This window comes from Melozone crissalis, unplaced genomic scaffold, assembly GCF_028551555.1.
Source record: "Melozone crissalis strain CALT ecotype California unplaced genomic scaffold, PUWL_Pcris_2 ptg000106l_1, whole genome shotgun sequence".
Classification (NCBI taxonomy): Eukaryota; Metazoa; Chordata; class Aves; order Passeriformes; family Passerellidae; genus Melozone; species Melozone crissalis.
Window position 1 is genome coordinate 2,248,168 of NW_026535883.1, and position 19,930 is coordinate 2,268,097.

A 19,930-nucleotide genomic window follows, 5' to 3' on the forward strand; every position below is an offset into this window, starting at 1 on the left:
TGACAAATCCAGGTTGCCTGCAATAAGGTGCTAATCCCTTTGCTTTAATATCGGAGCAGCGTGTAATGATGTTTGGACATCACTCCAGTTTACTGACGACCCCACTGGGGCCGGCAATAGAAGCATACAACTGTCTAACAAGCCATCAGGTGACCGCCGTCGTCAAAGCAACGGGGGATGCAATCTAATCTTCCCTCCATCCCTTCCAGCTCCCAATAAGGACCAGATTATAGAAGTGGCCCATCAATGCTTGGTAACTCAAATCAATTAACGTTAATTCGCACAATGCTATGATGTATTGTGATCACTTTCATTTCGGAGAAGGGGGAAGAAATTGCTATAATTCACCTAAAATGAGGTTGTCTATGGTGCTGAGGTATTAATTGGGTGTCCATATTAAATGGAAAAGGAGCACGGTAGTGAAGGAAAAGTGGATGAGTGACTCTCTTGGCTGCTATTGACCTATCAGAAGAAGACAGTGCCCTTTTCCTTTGCTTTTATCTATTACAGTTTTCCCTATTGCGTGTCAAGTTGATGTATTATAAAAAATTCATTTGGTGACCTTCCACCCCCCTAGCAGATTAAACAATTTCACTGGGATGGCATCATTAACAGGGCCTTGCATTTAATGATGATTTCTCTAAAAGGCCACGGAGATTCTATTTTAAGCTAACAGATTTATTGCACTATTATAACATATCGTAAAAAACTGTACCACCTACGGTCTGGTTTTAGGATAGAAACTGTTTAAGAGTTTATGTGGAGCTTAAAGTGGTATTACCTTGGGATACGCAGCACGGGGAAGCTCTGACCTCCGGCGGGATGCTGTTTACTTTTAATAAAAGACATTTCTCTGACAGTAAACTTGGGGACTGTGTTATGGAGGAGGCCTGGCTTAGCTCCTTGCCACTGGCTTTGTAATCAGGGGCATTTCCACTGATCTACAGCTATTAATGGATGTCACTAATGAATCTGGAGGATGTTGCTTTCCTATCTGATGCATCTGCTCTGTCCCTCTCCTTCTAAAGGCCTCTGGTGATGCCACATCTATGGCATCAGATTCATCAGATTCATTCATCAGATTCATTCTTCTAATGAAAGAAGAGCATAGAGGGGAAGTCATAAGAGGAGAAGCTGAGGTCACCAGGTTTGCTCAGCCTGGACAAGAGGAGACTGAGGGGAGACCTCATTGCAGTTACAATTTCCTCATGAGGGGAAGAAGAAGGCTTGCACTGATCTCTGCTCTGTGGTGACCGGTAACCTGAGGGAATGGCATGAAAATGTGCCATGGGATGTCTAGGTTGGATGTGAGGAAAAGTTTCTTCACCCAGAGGGTGTCTGGACATGGAACAGGCTCCCCAGGGCAGTGGTCACAGCACCAAACCTGGCAGAATTCAAGAAGTGCTAGGACAATGCTCTCAGGCACAGGATGGGATTGTTGGGTCTGTGTTGTGCAGAGCCAGGAGCTGGGCTCCATGGATCTCTTTGATTTCTGTCTATAATATGGGAAAATATGGGAATTGGTGGAAATAAAAGTCATACTTCAAATATCTTTTTTTTGCTTAAAATAAGAATGACCTCAGACTCCTCATTGTCTTCTGATGCTCATGTTGCTCTTCCCCATCTGTATTAATTAGTGACAAGATCTGCAGGGGGTGACAAAGCTCCAACAGTGCATCTGAGAGGGCAGACGTCTGGCTTATTTCATCATCCCATGACATCAGAACCCATTCTCACCCAAAACCTCTGAGTTCCTCACAATCTTTCCAGGGAATATGTACCTACTTTGTCTGCCACAAGTCCTCAGCTGGTCTATGCCCTGTCCTTGCTGAACCTCCCTTTTTTGGGTCCCTTGCAGTCACCAGCAATCCCCACCTTTTCAACAACAAAGAAAAAATATCTTTTCAGCTGGATCATGATTCATTTAGTCATATTATTCCCTAAATTCTTCCCAATTTCCTTCCCCTTCCAAGGATACATTGATTTTACGGCACATTGCAGACATACCAGACAACTGTTCAATTAATTTCAATGTCTATTAGGAAATTAAATATGCCAGGGGCTGTTCTTTGGCACCAAGGCCAGCTGACATATTTCAGCATGGCCTCATCCAAACTTCCAAGTGAAAATATCTTCTGACTGTATTAGCTCCCAGGCCATTTGGGAGTTGTTCTTAACTTTGTCATTGGACTTGAACTACAGCTTAAGAGAGACTGACAGTTTAATTGTAGAGGTGATCAGGTGTCAGTGCCAAGGCTTGTTTTTTGGCATAATTTAGTTTTCTAGTAGACACATTGATTTTAATGGTCCCTTGACCCACATTCTCATCCTAATCTCCTTCCCCCTGAAGTGATTTAGTAATATTACGTACAGTACTACTTCTTCTTCTTCTTCTTCTTCTTCTTCTTCTTCTTCTTCTTCTTCTTCTTCCTACTATTATTTTGTAGACATCATTATGATAACATACCTCTATTAATAATGATATTACTATATTACATTAGATTAAATATCAGGAAGAAATTCCTCCCTGTGAGGGTGTGAGGCCCTGGCACAGATTGCCCAGGGAAGCTGTGGCTGCCCAATCCCTGGAAATGTTCAAGATCAGGTTGGATGGGGCTTGGAGTAACTTGGAGTAATGGAAGGTGTCCCTGCCCATGGCAGGGGGTTGGAACAAGATGATCCTCAAGGTTCCTTCCAGCCCAAATCATTCTATGATTTTATATTTTATGATTACAGTTATTATTACAATTGTAAATAAAATGCCAAGTTCTCCTTGATTTCAGGGATACTTCATTTCCTCTGCCCCAATCCTCTCCACCAAGTTTCTCAATTAATCTATGATACCTGCAGTAGACTCTAGTTTTTATGCCCTCAAACTTCCCTGCTACTAAAGGACAGGCACTTTCTCTCCTGTGGAGCCTCAGCCTGTTCAGCAGACTCTGATGGTGACAGGATCAGGGATGCCTGGTGTCCCTGCTGACTGAGGCATCCCCAGCCTGCTGTGCACGCATCTAGAAGAGCTGCAGGGCACTGAGCATCAGAGCTGCTCCCTGCCAGCAGGGAATTACCAACCAGCCTGCTCCTGCCCAGCAGGAGACTCCAGGGCAGTGGCAAGCAGCACATCCTTCATGGCCACGGGATGAGGCAAAGGCAGGTCTTGCTCTGGTCCTTGCTGGGCTATGAGCACTCATCTACCTCCACCTCCCTAGGACAAAGCTGTGCCAGGAAAGGCCTATTTTCCTTCCAGCATGAATCAGCAGGATCTTCTTTCTCCTCCTCCACACTGACATAATTTTAAGGAATATAGCTTGCTGTGTCCAGGGCTGTGCCCTAAGGCAGGGGCTCCCTCACAGCACGAGTCAGGTTGAACCATGTGGGATATAAACACCACATTCCATGCTGAGTTAACTAAGTTCAAATTACCCACAAACAGACATTCATTCTTACACTTCCATTTTAAGTATCCATGTCTAGTTTTGCTTCGTTCTGTTTTCTTCACCGTTATTTTATCAGAGAGTGACAGAACAAGGAGGAACGGTTCTAAATTAAAAGAGGAGAGATTTGATTAGATGTCGAGAAGAAATATTTTACTGTGAGGGTTGTACAGGTTGCCCAGAGAAGCTGTGGTTGCCCCATCCCTGGAAGTGTCTCAGGTCAGACTGGATGGGACTTGGAACAACCTCCAATAGTGGAAGGTATCCCTGCCCTTGGCAGGGGGTGGAACTGGATAATCTTTAAGGTCCCTTCTAATCCAAATTTTCTATGATTCTATGAGTCTATGATTTTATAATTTTATGACTCTACTCACCCTAGAGAGTGAGAAGTACTTCCTAGATCCACATTTTGCAGCAAACTTCCACTATGCACAATTTTAGCATGTAGAAACTGAGGTGTGAATTCAGGGCGTTTTCTTATTTGTTAAAGAAGATGAGGTGAGAAAAAAAAAGATTTGGGCCTTACAGAAACAATGCTAAGACTCACCTAAACCTCTCTGTGCTCAGCTGGAGCCAGGGAGCTCACAGAAAACTGCAGCTCTTTAGCTTGAAAACAGGAATGACTTGGTGTGCTGTGTATGACTTGGTGTTTGGTCACACAGTTGAATGCACGTTTTTGGAAGAAGATGGATAACAGCCCCTTATTGATGCCCCTGATATGAATTTCAAACCCAACACCACCTGTGAGACTTTCCCACCAACAAAAATACAAGATAAAGAACCAAGATAAGAACTAAAACTTCAATCCTTGAGCTACCTTTCGAGTCTGCACATATCCTTAAAACCTTAATTGGTCTTTCCAGCAGCTGTAGTTCAGACCAGTATTTTCCATCAGCTCAGTATGAACAGTTTCTCATTTGTAATACAGAGTAATACTATGAAGAAACATCCACAACCATCAAAACTAGAAAAAAAGAGTTAAAAGCAAAGGAAACTTAAGCTCCATATATCTTGTGTTTGTAAACACCTTTAAGCAAACACTAGAGATCAATGAATATCTTTTCTTCTTTCATTTCAAGACAATACCAAACCCCCAGCCACTTCATTGCAATTGCAGATTAAAGCTTTATATATATATATATATATAAATTATATGTATATATGAGATACTAAATGGCATAAAGCACTGGGAGAGGGAATGAAATGATCCAGGCTCAGAATGAAGTGTTGATTCTTTATTCAAATGCAAAAGCACTCTCCTGGGATGTTCTAATTTAAATTTCAGGCTTGGAAAAACCAATGTCTTTCAAGGGAGTGTGTGTAACTGCTTTATTTCAGTCTGCAGACTTTGCAGATTGGGAAGGTGATGGCAGGAAAAGGAAATGCAGCAAAGCCCTGTAATTGGTGTGTTTGTGTACAGGAACCAAGACTTTGTTCTTAAAGGAGCTCAGAGGTTGTCAGTGAAAATCTTTCTGCTGGACAGGGAACATTTGCAGGTTCCACTGCTCTCAGTGCACTTCAATGATGACTTTGGGGCTAAGGCATTGGGTTCATGAATCCATAAAATCCCTGTCTCTGCCACATACTTCCAACATGATACCAGAGACATAAATTACTTTGTTAATTTCTCACTTTTCCATCTGTAAACTGGGGATTGAAGCAAAAGGATTTTTTCATACTTTGGTGCTGTTTTCTGCTTGGAAGTGAGAACTCTTTCCTGTTTCCATGCATGTTGCTCTCACTCAAGGAATCAAAGGGTTATGGTACGGTAAATATCATAGTAGGTAGGTAGAAAATAGGAACAGAAATAATATCTAGAACTTTATTTCTGATTTTCCTTTTTTTTTTCCTTTTTTTTTTTTCCTTTCCCATTCCTTTTCATGTGAAAGAAATGGAAGCAGACAACATTCAGAAACATGCTTATACAGGAGACCCTACAGCATCTCTGTTCAGGTGCAGCCTTCAGATGGAGAAATTGAGAAGCAGCTTCCTGTACAGCCAAAAATCATTTTCCTGGACAGAAAGGTAGAATTTGCCTTCCTGTGTATGGAGAGTCTATTTAATTTAGTACTATTTTGACATTTGAGATATTTGGCATGGAGCAGGTTCTGCTCCAGCATTGGCACCAGAGGAATGGGCAGGAACCAATCCCAGCAAGTCCCACCTGGACAGGAGGCAGAACTTCTTTCCTGTGCAGTGACCAAGCCCTGAACAGATTGTCCAGAGAGGCTGTGGAGTCTCCCCCCTGGGGATATTCCAGAACCCTCTGGACACAATCCTGTGCCCTGTGCTCTGGGGTGACCCTGGTTGAGCAAGGAGGTTGGACCAGATCAGCCACTGTGGTCCCTTCCAACCTGACCCCTTCTGTGATGTGGCCTCACCTTGAAAAGTTATGGTGACTTTTGTGACATTTGTAACAGGTGACACATTAATGCAGACTGCCCTCAGATGGGCCATATATATAAAAAAATACTACAGTTGTTAAAACCATCAAAGCTTTCTTTGGTCTTGCTGAGGAGACAAGATCTTAATTCTTCTCTTCTGTTCTTCCTCCCAGGGTGAAAGAATTGACAAACTGGGGCCTCCTGCAGAGCCCTGGGTTGTATCAGCTCATCTCAAGGACTCCTCTGAGGCTGTGCTGAAAGGTTTGGATGTGTTTTCCTGTAGCAAGGGTTATGGCAAAGCAGCTATGCAAAATGCTGGTGATAACTTTAGGAGATCTCCCTGAGAAATACTGCAGTTGAAAACCAGTCTTTGGGCTGAAAACCGAAGGTTGCAGTAGGACTTTGGTGAACTGCCCAATCATATGCTACAGGGGAAAAAAAGCTTCTACAAAGTATTTTTGTGCTCTGGTAGCTTAAAGGAAGTATAACCATAGGTGTGTCTGGGGTCAAAAAAGGAAAGAGCGAGGAATTAGAAATCCTAACATTTGATTTTCAATTTATATTAACTGGGGACATTTCTTTAGGGTCCATGACAACCTCCAGCCAAGGCAGGTGCAAGTAAGATTTTAACATATTTTTATAAATTAGATGGGGAAAGAAAAGAAAGAAAAGAAGGAAGGGAAGGGAAGGGAAGGGAAGGTTCCGGGAAGGTTCCGGGAAGGGAGGAAGGGAGGAAGGGAGGAAGGGAGGAAGGAAGGAAGGAAGGAAGGAAGGAAGGAAGGAAGGAAGGAAGGAAGGAAGGAAGGAAGGAAAATAGAAAGAAAGAGAAAGAAAGAAAAAGAAAGAAAGACAAAGAGAAAAAGAAAAAGAAAAAGAAAAAGAAAAAGAAAAAGAAAAAGAAAAAGAGTCACTGAAGGGAAAGACACTTCACATTCTCTAAAGATACATGCATCAAATTAATAGTCAATAAACTGCAGCAAAGGAAGAGCAGCACAGTACAGATGTTCTGCATGTAATAGTTTGCTGCAGTTTTCCCTTTGACAAACATCCTTATTGCACTCATCTTTGGAAGCACATGAAAGCAGCATTTAATGGAAATGGGTCCCGTCTAGCACACTGAGGCTGCTGCAGCTGACAGCAGCCAAAGTGCCTCGTGGAAGGCAGTTTAGCTCCAAATTAGCTCTGCTTCTACGTTAAATACCAGCTTGCCTGAGAGATCTTTGGGAGGACTCCCATATATATCTGTAGCATTCTGAGCTTTGAAGCATATGTGCCTGAAAGCTGAGCTAGTCTCTGTTGAGAAGTACAGTACAGAACTCCAGGCTTCTTCACACACTAGAAATGGCAATTATAAAGTATTTGGACAAGGCTCTCTGTTAAAATCTGCATTACAGACAGTAAGAGAGCCAAGAAATCTTGGTAGACTGTGTAGACACACTCTTGAACAAAGTTGGACAATAATCAGCACTGAGGTGGAAGTCAGTTTTTTCCTGAGAAACCTTCATATCAATGAGAAATGCTTTAACGACCTGTGAGACAATTAGGGCAGGTAGTCAAAGTTCAAATCCCTGACGCAAATCTCAGCGCAGTGTTTCCTCCTCAGGTCACTAAGAAGCATTTCAGGATTTGTCTTCCTGCAGAAAAACTTTTTCAAAGTCCACACGAAGAGATCTAGGAATTTTCTGATTATCTGATGTTAAAGCATTTTTGCAACCTTTAATAATACTGCACTGCTGTTGCAGTGACAGCCATGAATCCATCAGTCCAGATATGAATGATCTGTCAATAAAACGAACAAATGTTGCGTGATCATGCCTGGCAACATAATATAAGGATGGATCATAAGGAGGATCATATGAGTGGTAGATGGATGAACCAGGATACGGCTGGAGCAATAAAAGAAATCTACATTCCCACATCTCCATCAAATCTATTCACAGTATGAATCACTGATTATTTGTCTATCACAGCTGAACCTGGAGACTTGTAATGAAATTGGTGGTTTGGTGCGCTAGATATTGTACAGAAATAGAATAAACCCCATATATGTAGTCAAAACTAACTGGGATATTAACAAATTAAATTGTACCAGAGTCATAGAGAGGAGAAACTTTATCATTTATGTTGCTAAATAATTATTATGTGTCATGGTTTTGCCTAAGACCTTGTCTTGGGCAATTTCTGGCCATAATTCAACATTTGCTAATTCACCACATTGTTCAATATCCTGGACATGAGAATGGCAGAGTATAAATGTCCTGCTCACATTCAGCTTTATGTACCTTCACCTGTGCTGCTCAACTGCAATAAAATGCCAAAGCCACCTGCTTCATAAAGCAAATAGTTATGACATGTTGTCTTTCAGCAGGCAAAAGTCTGTGTTTGTGATCACTGGAGCCAGTCCAGAATCCTGAGGAAGTTCTGGCATCTCAGCCCCACCTGAACCAACATTTGGAAATTTGTCAGCCTTTAGGATTCCACCCCTTTCACCCCAAGACTCTGAATGCAGACCAGACCTGGCCAGCATCACTCAAAGGCCAGGCCTTGGCTGCTGCTCAAAGATACACACAGTAAAATGGGGATCCAGTTGCAAAGTAAATTACAACTTTTTAAAAGAGCCTACAGAAATAACAATCATGGCAAGGGCAAATGTTGAGTCAGAATGGATTCCCTGATAGATCACAACAAGAGGCAACGTGATGAAGAAATTCTTTTTTCTGGGTTTCATTTTAATGCTCCCCACGGAGTTTTTCTCTGCCAGATTTCCAGCTGACAGTGTCTCTTATACTGTCTCAGGGCAGTCACCACAGATATTTTCCATGGCCAAATATCTTTCAAAGCATCTGACAGAGCTGGAGAAAAATTCCAAGAGATTTAACAACAGGACAGGAGAGACTATGCCTGAAAGATAAGGTGAAACAAGTCAGAAAAGAATTGAAGATTCAGCTTGTCCCTTAGTTACAGGGGTTGACTCCTTGAGACCATCCCCCTATGACACTCTCATTATCACTCTCCTAACCTTGTTGAACACTTAGTCACACAAGACATGAGTTAAATTTAAAAATAGGCATCTGGAACTTTCTAGTGCATCTCTATAACTCCTGTTACCTTTGTTTGATCCCTTTAACTGCTGCATTCACATTACACCCCCGTAACACACAGAAAATGCCATTTCACAATGAGCTCAAAGAATAAATATTTGGAAGCTGAAGCTCTCCAATCCCTCTGGAATTTGTTTTCCAATTTTCTCCGTGTGAAATGTTTTGGAGTTAGACACAATGTTTGTGATTAAGATGGATAATGAATTTAGGCCTTCTGAAGTCCCTTAAAGTCATGAGGACTCCCTGAGTTCCTTAAGTGGCACTCACCTGGTTGCTGTTAATTGCAATACGACTTTTTTCTGACTCTCCAGGGCTCACCCAAGTGCAGGTCATAGAAGGATGTGCAAGTTTTTCCAATCTGGCTGTCTCCAGCTCAGGAACAAACTGGAGACTTGTGTTCACAGTGACATCACCTCCAGGTAAACCCTGTATTCTGTGTATTCTTTGATTTGGTAAAATCAAAGCCCTACAGGTGGTCTGAATTTATAAAAAAGGAGTAAAACTTTGTTTGAATGGGTGGAGCTATGCCAAACCTCTAAATAGCCTGAGTTCTGTTCCACGTCCAAGCTGGCATTCCCCAGGCAGCAGGAGAGCTGGGTGATTCCTCTGCTATTCATGCAAGTTCTCCCAAATCCAATGAACAAGCACAGAGAAGTATTGTCAGATAAAGGTGCCTCTTTCTCCCTGGATTCCCTCGTATGTATCCCAAGAAATCAGAAACTTAAAATCAGTTAAGTTGCCTGAGCAAACTTTTTCCTATAAATTGCAACCTCTCATTCCCTCTTTTTTTCTCTGTTTATATTCAGAAATTTTCCATCTGTGCTCCTGGCTATTTTCATAGTGCCTTTTCCTGACTGCCTGCACCTGGTCACCTTTATAGGTGGTTATGCACATTCAGAACATGAGTCCAGGACTGGGCTCTGCCAGGGCTTTCCTGAGAACTTGTGGAGATGATGTTTGCACCTTCAGAGGCCCCTGAGCAGCTTAGTAAAGAGGAGGCAGGTGTGCTTATGCCTTCTTGGAAATGCCAGCTGAGGGGGACAAGGCACCCTGTGAAGTCTGCCTTGGAAAATCCTCAAGATATCTGCACAAGAGAAGCACCTCTGCAACTGTTTGGGGGCCTGATAGTATCTGTAAACCTGTTTCGGAAGGAATAGAGGGGTCAAAGTGTTGGTTTCTTATCTCAGGATGACTGAGGCAAGAATATGAAGAAGCAGGAACAGGTCTGGCACACAGTCCAAGGACATATTAAGATATTAATGTTGTAAGACCATGTGTAAAGTCTCTATTATGGTATTGCATCCATCCATCCATCTATCCATCCATCCATCCATCCATCCATCTCTCTTTATATATAGATATATATGCATGGATATCTCTCCAGATAAATACCATTGTAGATGATCTATCTATCTATCTATCTATCTATCTCTCATGTCTTGCCTCATCCAGACAAAAACAGAGGGAACAAGTACGTCTGACTGGTGAAGTGGCCAAGTGGAAGTGGGTAATGAAAAAATCTGAGGAAAAAAAGTAAAAATAGAATTTTGCAAATATTTAGGCTGCCACAAGTGGCTCATCCAATCCAGTGCTTCCCATGGCTTGGCAAAGGGAGAATTGGGGTGCATGGAATACTTAGAAGTGGGCCTTCCAAGGGGGGATTTTTTGTGTATTTTGAGCTGCCAAACTGATGCAGCTCCCACTACCTTCTAATCAGCGAGAGCAGATGGAAGGTCAGCACCTCACAAGATCTGAATCTTTAGGCTGGAAGCACAGCTTAATGCAATGTGTTTAGAAACCTGTTTCAAGGAGATCCCCAAATCTTTTTTCTGAACGAAGGTCAAACAGAGATCCCTTCTCTGAAATATTTAGCCAGTCAGAGAGTTACTAAGAATTGATAAAAGAATCACAGAATGGTTTGGATTGGAAGGGATCTTCAAGATCATCAAATTTCAACCCCCCTATGTTGGGAATGGACACTTTTCAGTAGACCAGAATGCTCAGAGCTCCATCCAGGCTGACCTTCAACACTTCCAGGGATGAGGCAGCCACAGCTTCTCTGGAAAACCTGTGCCTGTGCTTAATATCTAATTTAAATCTGCCCTCTTTCATCTTAAAGCAATTCCTCCCCATGGAGGATGTTTAGAGGTACCAATGTGTACAGGCACCTGTGCAGGTATCACCTGTGTAAATCAGATTATTCCACTCTTTTAATGTGCATTGCAAAAGTACACACCAAAGGCACAATCCCTTTTGCTCCTTGTAATTGGGAGCCAGGCTGGAGACAGCATAAAGGTTTTTACACTTCCAGATTCTTACTGAAGATGTTCACTTTAAGGAATTAAACAATCAAATAGTAGATGCTTGTCATACATCTTCATGAACCAGTTGCTCTGTGCACCTAGCCTGGCATAATTCACTGTTTGGAGATAGCTCAGGAGGTGCAGCTGATGTCAAATGCAATAATCCCAAATGTTTTAGTGGTAGCACCTGGGGAGAGCAGACTGTTCATAGCCCTACTGCATCATCCTGCTCCTTGTTTTACAGTAATATTCCCTTCCCTGATATGGATCCCAATGGGTTTGATACATCCACTTTCCATTTAAACCAACAGCATCCTACTCACGGACTATTAGAGTAGTGCAAAACACCTTTAAACACCTGTCTGTGCAGGTACCTTGATACCTGAGAGATTTCTTCTCTCAGCTGAAGTTCATATGTGTTTGTACCTGCAGGCAGATTTCTCCCAATTGGAACATGCTTCCCACCTTGTTCTATGCAGCTCAGCTTCATTCAGGTGGACAACACTGACACAAATCTAATTAGTTTCTGCTAAAAGTACCTACAGCTACTTGCCCTGGTCTCCAAGCCTCTATCTTACAGCATTTCTGATTTTTTAAAATGAATTTATGAAAAAAAAAAAGGCTTTTAGATTTTTATTAAAAGTGGAACTCAAATAAAAGAAACATCCATCCATCAATATGTTTAGAATTGTGGGGTTAGGACCAATAATGAGTCAGGTAGTAAGACACATAATGAGTTGATGTGCTAATCCACATCCTTCAAGGTGGTCTACAGAGAGTACCAGAGCCAGTTTTCCTAAACTCCTGTCCTTGCCCAGCACGTCTGCATTCAGAACTTGTTTTGGAAATAATTTAGGAATCAAAACCTCCCTCTATTTCAAAAGGGCAGCACTAATCCTCTTCCAGTCCTTGCAGCTCAGATCTGAGACCCAATGAACTCTTGAACACAGAGATTATGAGCAGTGCCTGGCTTGATTCTGCCATCTACAGAAAAGTTTAGAATCTCTGGGTGCAGAGCATCAGCCAGAGCTTCTGTCTTTCAAGAGACTGAAGATTGACTGTGTAACAGCAGGGACACTGACATTTTTTATTTATAATGCTCATTATCAACATGGTGGGAAATATTCACAAGTTCACTGGGAGTTTTCTGCATCATGGATTTAATCTTCATGCTGGTCAATATTTCTGGATTCCCTCTAACTTCTATTGATATGATTCAGGTATAGCCTGAAAAAAAAAAAATTAGTATTAAGAACTGTCTTATCAAAACCAGTTTCTGTTGCAGAAAATGTGCATGTTTCCTGTAGGGGCCTGATCTGTCTGGCCTCAAAAGCAGATGCATTGTGAATGTATTTTCTGAGGTTTGTGTCAGTTAGACAAATTCATAGGAGAAATATTAAGTACTGTCAAATGCAAAAAAGCTGTTTATGCCCCAGAAAGCACTGAAATCTTGAAACTTAACTTGTAGAAAAATTGTTACATGTTTGGTTTGTCCTGGTACGTAGTCCTAAATAAATATTGTCCATTAATGTTGGATCTGTCTGGAGATAGATGGATTTATGGTTTGTCCCTGAATGCATCTTTAGCAGTGGCATCCCTGTTAAAGAGCTATAGGGTGGTGTTTTATCTGTGAAATTGCTGTCATTGCTTTTGTAATAAACCAACTGCTTTAAATTCTCAGGGGTGAAGTTCGCTGTGCTGTCCCAGCCATTTGCCACCTTCCCTGTGCCCATGAGAGGCAGGGCCAGCATGATCCTTGTTGTCATACTGGGTTCAGCAGCATCTGCATTCACCATTGTTCTTTCATTCTGCTGGTTCAGGAAGAGCAAAAGCCACAGTAAGTTGGAAAAATCCACAAAACTTCCTACTTGCAGACTCCTTGTTTTATTTAACAAATCCCCAGAGTGGCCACAATGGATTTCAGACTATAGAACTCAGAAAAAGCTGTGGGATGTTCAGTAATTAGGATTTGGTTGTAGTTTATGCAGAGACAAGAGTTGGGCTTCAATAATCAATGTGGTTCCCTTCCAACTCAAAATATTCCATAATTCTGTGATAGTTCAAGGTTATACAGATTTATGCCTATAGGTGTTTGAGTCCAGGCAGATATTACAAAAAAGTTTCTTCTTGGAAAGGATTGTTAAGAACTGGAACAGGCTGCCCAGGGCAGTGGTGGAGTCACCATCCCTGCAAGTGTTCAAAGGTGAGTGGACACAGCATTTGGTAGCATAAATATATTCAAGGAATTTTCTACTATATATTCAACAAAATGTTCAATTTTTGCTTGAATTAATAATTTCTGCTGAGCAGAGATGCACTGAGGGTGATGTGATTGTGTGTTTCATTGCAGAAACAAGGACTGAGCAGCCTCATCTCCCGTGGGACAGGATCAAGGGACCCAATGAGCAAGCACAGCCTCCTGCAGCTCCCACCAAGCCTTGCTGCAGTCAAGGACCCAGTAAAAGTGGAGTGGCTGTAGCAGGAGGTGAGACTGCAATTCATAAATGATTGGACACCAAGAGTCAGTTTGTCTTTTAACGTGTTCAGATGTTGCCTGGAAGTGATGTAGTCACCATCACTGCAAGTGTTCAAAAATGTGAGGGATGTGGCAGCTGGGGAGAGGTTTGATAAAGTGATTGTGCCTTGGATGCAATGATCTAAGAGGGTTTTTTTTTAACTTTTAATGATTCTATGATTTTATAGGTTTGTATAGGACCAATGGTGTTAGTGTTCAGAAACACATAATCACGAAAATGATTATATGTAGGTGCTTTTATTGAAAAGCTCTGGGTGTCAGAGGTTACCAACTCAAATCTGACTCTGACATGCATTTGGGATGAACATGTTTTTATATTCTATCGTTATATAACTTTCATGTTTATTATTAAACTTATATTGTTCTATTGTATGCATAGATTTCAGCCAAGCATGGCTCCTCGTGGTCCCCTTAAATTTCTAACATAGTTTCTCATGATTCTTCTTATGATTATACAATAATTATATTTAATTACTAAACAATCATCACATCTAACAATTGTATCATTTATCATACTGCTTACGCAGGTGCAATGATCTGGCAAAACACAAAGCCTAACATTTTCAGAGTCTATCTTTAACATTTTCCAGGGCCCCACTATCAATGGCACATTCTCAAAATATCTATCTCTTTATTGCCTCCTCCTTCTCCTTCCTGATTTTTTTCTGTTTGTCATTTCATCTGTAATACAGATGGAGTGAATTCCCAGCTGCACTGAAGGCAGCAGCATAATCCCCCTTATGCTCATGCTGTGATCCTTGGGGTGTCCTGGGTAGGGACAGGGCCTGGATTTCAGTGATCCTCTTGGGTTCCTTCCCCACAATCCAGGATATTCTATGATCCAATGAGCCCATGATTTCTCCCAGTGTTTTTGGAGTAGGGCAGGGACCAATACTCCTGGTGTCCGCGGGGCTCCTCCCTGCCCACATCTCCAGGTGCTGCAGGGGCATCAAAAGCTCTGGGCAGATTTGCAGGCTGCGAAGGACTGTGAGTTACACTGGAGGTAAGAAACCCACCTAGGGCTCATCTGCACAGTCCTGAGAGTCCAACCAAAGCAGCTCCACTCCCACCCGCCCCACCCTGTGTCCTATTTTACTCCCCAGGGTCCTGCCACCAACAACCCCTTCCCCAACACCTCCTCGAGTCTTGTCCTTTCATCATCTTCTGATCAAACCCGGCTCCTTCTGAGGTCACAGGAAAGCAGACAGCCCCGGGGGCATGTGGCTGGCAGCACAAAGCACCGGCTTCCCTTTTCTGCAAGTGTGAAATGTTCTTACAGCAGTTGAGGGGTTTTTTTTTAATCTCACCTGCCAACAGCCCAGATCTAAGGGCATTCGGGTAACCCTGATGAACCCCCCATTTGCTCTGTTTTGGGAATTTCTTTTTCCTCCTCCTTACCGAAGCCTGTGGATTACATAAGAGGCAGGAAAAGGCGAGCTGGAGTTTTATCTCCTTTTAATTAGTGTCTATCACAAAAGCAGAGGGAGAGAGAGAAGGAGAGAGGAAATTCTGCAGTTTATGTGTTTTGATATTTGCCATACTCTTCCAAAACACAGCATTCAGCTGTGTGCCTTAGGACACATATCTGCTATAAATTCATTTTTTATCTAATTTGTCTGAGATCTAAGCTTCCTGTGGAGGTCTGAGATCAAAGGATCTGATTCTGTCTGATGTTGGCTCTGACACATAATGCGTGCTGACTTAGTTCTGTCTATAAACTCGCAGTGGGAGGCTGCCACTCTCCCTTGGCACCTTTACATAGTGAACTTTCATTTTGGCTGGGGAGGCTGACAGGTACAGCATTGATTGGAACCATCATGTAAATAATTCATGGGAAGATTTTTTTTTTTGTCAGAAAAAGGCAATCCAGCCACTTAGAGTCTTTTAGGAATAGTTGCAAGACAAAAAAAGATTCCCCAATATGTTCAAATCTAAACAAGGATAACAATATCTTAAGTGAATTTAATACATATGACTTGGAAACGTCTAATGTTTGATTCCCCCCTATTTAAAGTGCTGTTGGTTTTGGGGAGAGAGAGAAGAAATCAAAGCTGCACTCTTTTTGTTTAGTTTCTGCTTTGTAGCACTTCCCCTCATACGAAATACTGATTTTCTAACACAATTAAGTGTTCAGGGCCTTTAGTTGTTAATCACCACAGTAAGACTTGCAAAACAGAGATTTTCTCATTGGTGGTTGCTTGTGGAGTGCAAAGTCCAGTGGATCAAGGGTCCTGAATATTGTACCAAAAGGAACAGCTGAGGATGAAGATGAGGAAGAAACCAATATTCACAGTTATGCAGTACAGCAGGGAGAAGGAATCAAGATATTGCCTTGCCCAATCTTGGTCTAACATGAAATATCTCCTTAGCTTCTTGTAATTATCTCTCTCTTGAATTGAAGAACTTTTGAAGGACTAAGGCACTGTTAACAGAACACACCTGGAGGTGCAGGAACATATTGTTGCTTTTTGCTTTTTGCAGTTTATTCTGGTGGTTCAACCAAGTGCTTGTATACTCCTACAATTTACATTTCCAGCTTCAATCTTCTGTCCTTTCCCTGAACCTTTTCAAAATGGTACCTGACTGATTCTTATTCTGAACTCCTTGGATGTTTTAGCCAGAAATCACTGTGCGTTCCTGAAAATGCAATCCCAGTCTGTAAATTGGGTCTTCCCTTGTGGCTCCTACACTGCTCAGATCAGCTCCTCCTCCTTCCTTTCTACCAGTTTGCCATTATCCCTTTGTTTTAGAAAATAGAATCAATTCCAGTTTAAATTCCAAATCACCAGTGGAAACACTGAATATCTTCCATTTCAGTGGTAGAGTCTGGTACTGCCACATATCCCTGAGAATTATTTCCCATATATAATTTCTGCCTGAGCTCTGTTAGCTGGTACTTAATCCAGTTAATCATATGCTTTCATGATATTGAGTAGTTTGTATTTAATGTTTAAAAATCAGGAATCTCAAGGCTGTAATTCATCCTTGAAACTGCTTCTACACAGTAAACTTGTAGCCTTCTCCAGTGATTCAAACTTGCCTGAAAAACCTTTTTTCCACTGTTGATAATGGCACCTTTGAAGATGAGAGAGTCAATAAATCTCCAGAACTAACATGCAGCTTTGGTATAAGAGATCATGACCTTATTATCTTGTTTATGTGTCTAAAGAGGAAAATTGAACCTGGTGATGTATGTAATTTGTACCTTAAATCAGCCAACTACCTGAAGTTAAAGCCAGCTTAAGAAGGAAAAGTGCTAAACATAATAATACGTCTGAGTGCTGGAATTTTGGAAACAACTTTCTGGTGGATTTCCAAGAGGTACAACCCTGGAATTTAAATTTATGAGCGTACAAGTTGAAAAAAGCAGCAACACCCTTTAACAGAGCCCAAGCATGAAGTCATTGCCAGGGCTGTCAGAGTTCAGGTTGGTCAAGGAGTGTCTGCACAACCTTTCTGAAACATGATTTAATTTTAGGTGTTTTTGTGAGAAGCAGGGCTGGTACTCAATGATCCTTTATGGGTCCCTTCTATGATTCAGCAAATAGAGTTCCAATTAATGAATTACAGGAGATGCAGAAGAAAATTATTCTGAGTAAAAGATCTGAGCAGCCGTGAGGTTGAATGTCATGGGCGGTTAGGGGTTAAACTGAAAGGATAAACCTAAAATATCATAAGGGGTAATTACACATTTTCTGGCATTATTTGTGCTAAAGACCTACAATGTGTGTGCTGGTAAATGGACTAAAAAATCTGACTTTGTCTATTAGCACACAACACATTGCCCAGGACTAGTTCTGGATTTGGAATGAGTACTAAAGGTTTGGGTGTAGGCTGATGGCTTTTTTTTTTTTTTTCATGGGGAGAAAGAGAAGATTGTAAGAAAATTATAAATGTTTTTAGCATCCACATGAAGCTACAAATTAGGCTGCCAATCATGGCACACTCTGTCAGCTCAGAAATTATCTGTTATATGACCCTGCCTCTGTTATTGACAACCATTTGATAGATAAGGATGTAAACATTTCCACATGAAAAATGTATAATATATATTTACCTTTTCCTTCATTTTTTCTATGTCATTTTTAAAAAAACATCATTGCAGGTTACAGGCTCTGCCTTGAGTGGGACTCAAATGTCAGAAATACAAAGTTCTATCCTAAGTTACAGCCTATTTCAGAAAGAGATGATGCATTTTATGGATGTGTAGTATTAAAATATTGCCAGTCTTAGCAATACATAGCTCACTAAAAAACTCTATTCTATACAATTGATTATTAAACATTTATTAAAAATTTTCTAAATGTTGGAGGTGCTCTAGCAGCTGTTAGTGTGTCAATAAGCACAAACCAGCTGGGTTTCTTGCTTTTTATTTGTTTGTGGAAATAGCTAATGGTTCTTTGGCTTTGCCAATTTATTTCTGTCAAACTGAAATGTATGGCCATTGAAATGATTTCTGTCACAGTAACTGCTTTTTAATTAATCATAGAATCATGGAATGGTTTGGGTTGGAAGGGACTTTAATTATCGCCTACTTCCTCCCACCCTGGGCAGTCACACCTTCCACTATCCCAGGTTTTTTCAAGCCCAATCCAAAAGTTCCAGGGATGAGGCAGCCACAGCTTCCCTGGGCAACCTGTGCCAGTGGCTCACCACCCTCACAGGGAAGAATTTTTTCCTAATATCTAACCTGAATCTCTCCTGTTCAATTTAAAACTCTTCCTCCTTGTCCTATCATTGTCCACCCAGGTCAAATGGGGAAAAAAAATTTATTGATGTCTTTAACACACAATAAAGGTATAAAAGGATAATATACATGAAGGTGGTGTCTCATAATTATTGTGAGAAACAAACAAGTCTTTTTTTTCATAGATATGGAAAGAATTGGAGCAGTGGGAGCGGCCACAGGACATGCAGAGGAGCTGAACCTGCATCCCTGTGAAGCCAAGTCGGCAAGAAAGCCAAGCACCATCCAGCCCAAGACTGGGGACAGACACACCTTTCCCTCAGCCAGGAAAAGTGCCAGACACCAACAGCCCCGTGCAAGAAGAGCTCCTGGTGCCTCTGAGGAGCTTCAGCAGCCAGCAGTGCCAGGGTGCTCCAGCCAGGAGGAAATGCCCCAACCTTCAGCTGGGTACAGCCAGGAGGGAGAGAAACCCGACAGGATGCCCCAAGCCCAGAATGATGTCAGAGAATGTGTGGCCATGGTGGCAGCAGAGGGGTGAGGCAGGGATGGGAGGGGATGAACCACCGTGGTCACTTTGGTGATGAGCCTTTTGCCTCTGTGCTCAGAGAAAACCCTGCAGGTATTGGGATGGCAACCACGTGGGCAAATGAGCCTGCAGCCAACTGTGAGGCTCATTGATGCTGAGCTTTCTTGGCTTCCAAAATGGGCTGGGTGCCTCCAAACTGCCCCTTGAGAGCAGCTCTCCTGACTCCTCCAAAACTCTCTCCAGGAGTTGTGTTGGGGAGCATTTATGACATCAAAAGAAGTCAGGGATCAGCCTAACAACTCAACAGGGTTTCTGACACTGCGATGTTCTAGCATGGATGTAGTCTTAGGGTCTTGAGTATTGCTGGTGAATATCAATATATGTAAATATATATAAGTTTTCCATTTCCTCCAGCCATGCTTTTAGTTTCATTCAAAGAACCCTAGTATGTGCACAAATATTTTCCCTTTTTTTACATTTATTCAGCTTTCGTTGCGGCTTGAGTAAGTTCTTCCGTAGTGCTCTAATTAAACCTGTTTTGTTTTGTTTCTGGTTTTTGTTTGTTTGCTTGTTTGTTTTTTTTAAAGTGTTTTACTGAGTAAATCTTCACCATGGCATTGTTTTCTGACACCTTTAAATCACTGACTTGTTATGAACACTACTCTTTATGGATGATAATAATAATAATAATAATAATGCTGATATTCTTCAGTTGCTCAGGGAATTCCTCTCTGCTTTGCTTTACTGAGCTGGAAGATGAGGAACTTTATTATGCTTTCTCTGTACCATAAAATTCTTGGTTGCAAGGTGTCCTGGTGGCACCAGATAAAATTTATACTCCTTTGCAAATAAAACTACTTAATCAGGAAGATGAGGTGTCTGGCCAGATCAGCAGCAGAAGAGAAGGTGAGAAACCTTCATTTGGAAAACACTCAAATAATCCACAAACCAGTTCTCTT

At 41.7% G+C, this 19,930-nt stretch overlaps 1 protein-coding gene across 1 annotated transcript in view; it reads left to right on the plus strand.

Annotated features, from left to right (window-relative positions):
- Nucleotides 1-19,003, plus strand: part of PKHD1 (PKHD1 ciliary IPT domain containing fibrocystin/polyductin) — a 238,112-nt gene extending 219,109 nt beyond the window's left edge. Inside the window, exons 60-65 of the mRNA XM_054291748.1 lie at nt 5,324-5,459; nt 5,992-6,079; nt 9,231-9,338; nt 12,904-13,059; nt 13,573-13,707; nt 18,631-19,003. Of these exons, the coding sequence (XP_054147723.1) occupies nt 5,324-5,459; nt 5,992-6,079; nt 9,231-9,338; nt 12,904-13,059; nt 13,573-13,707; nt 18,631-18,983 (976 nt within the window). The 3' untranslated portion in view covers nt 18,984-19,003. The remainder of the gene's footprint in view (nt 1-5,323; nt 5,460-5,991; nt 6,080-9,230; nt 9,339-12,903; nt 13,060-13,572; nt 13,708-18,630) is intronic.
- The last annotated feature ends 927 nt before the right edge of the window (nt 19,004-19,930 follow it).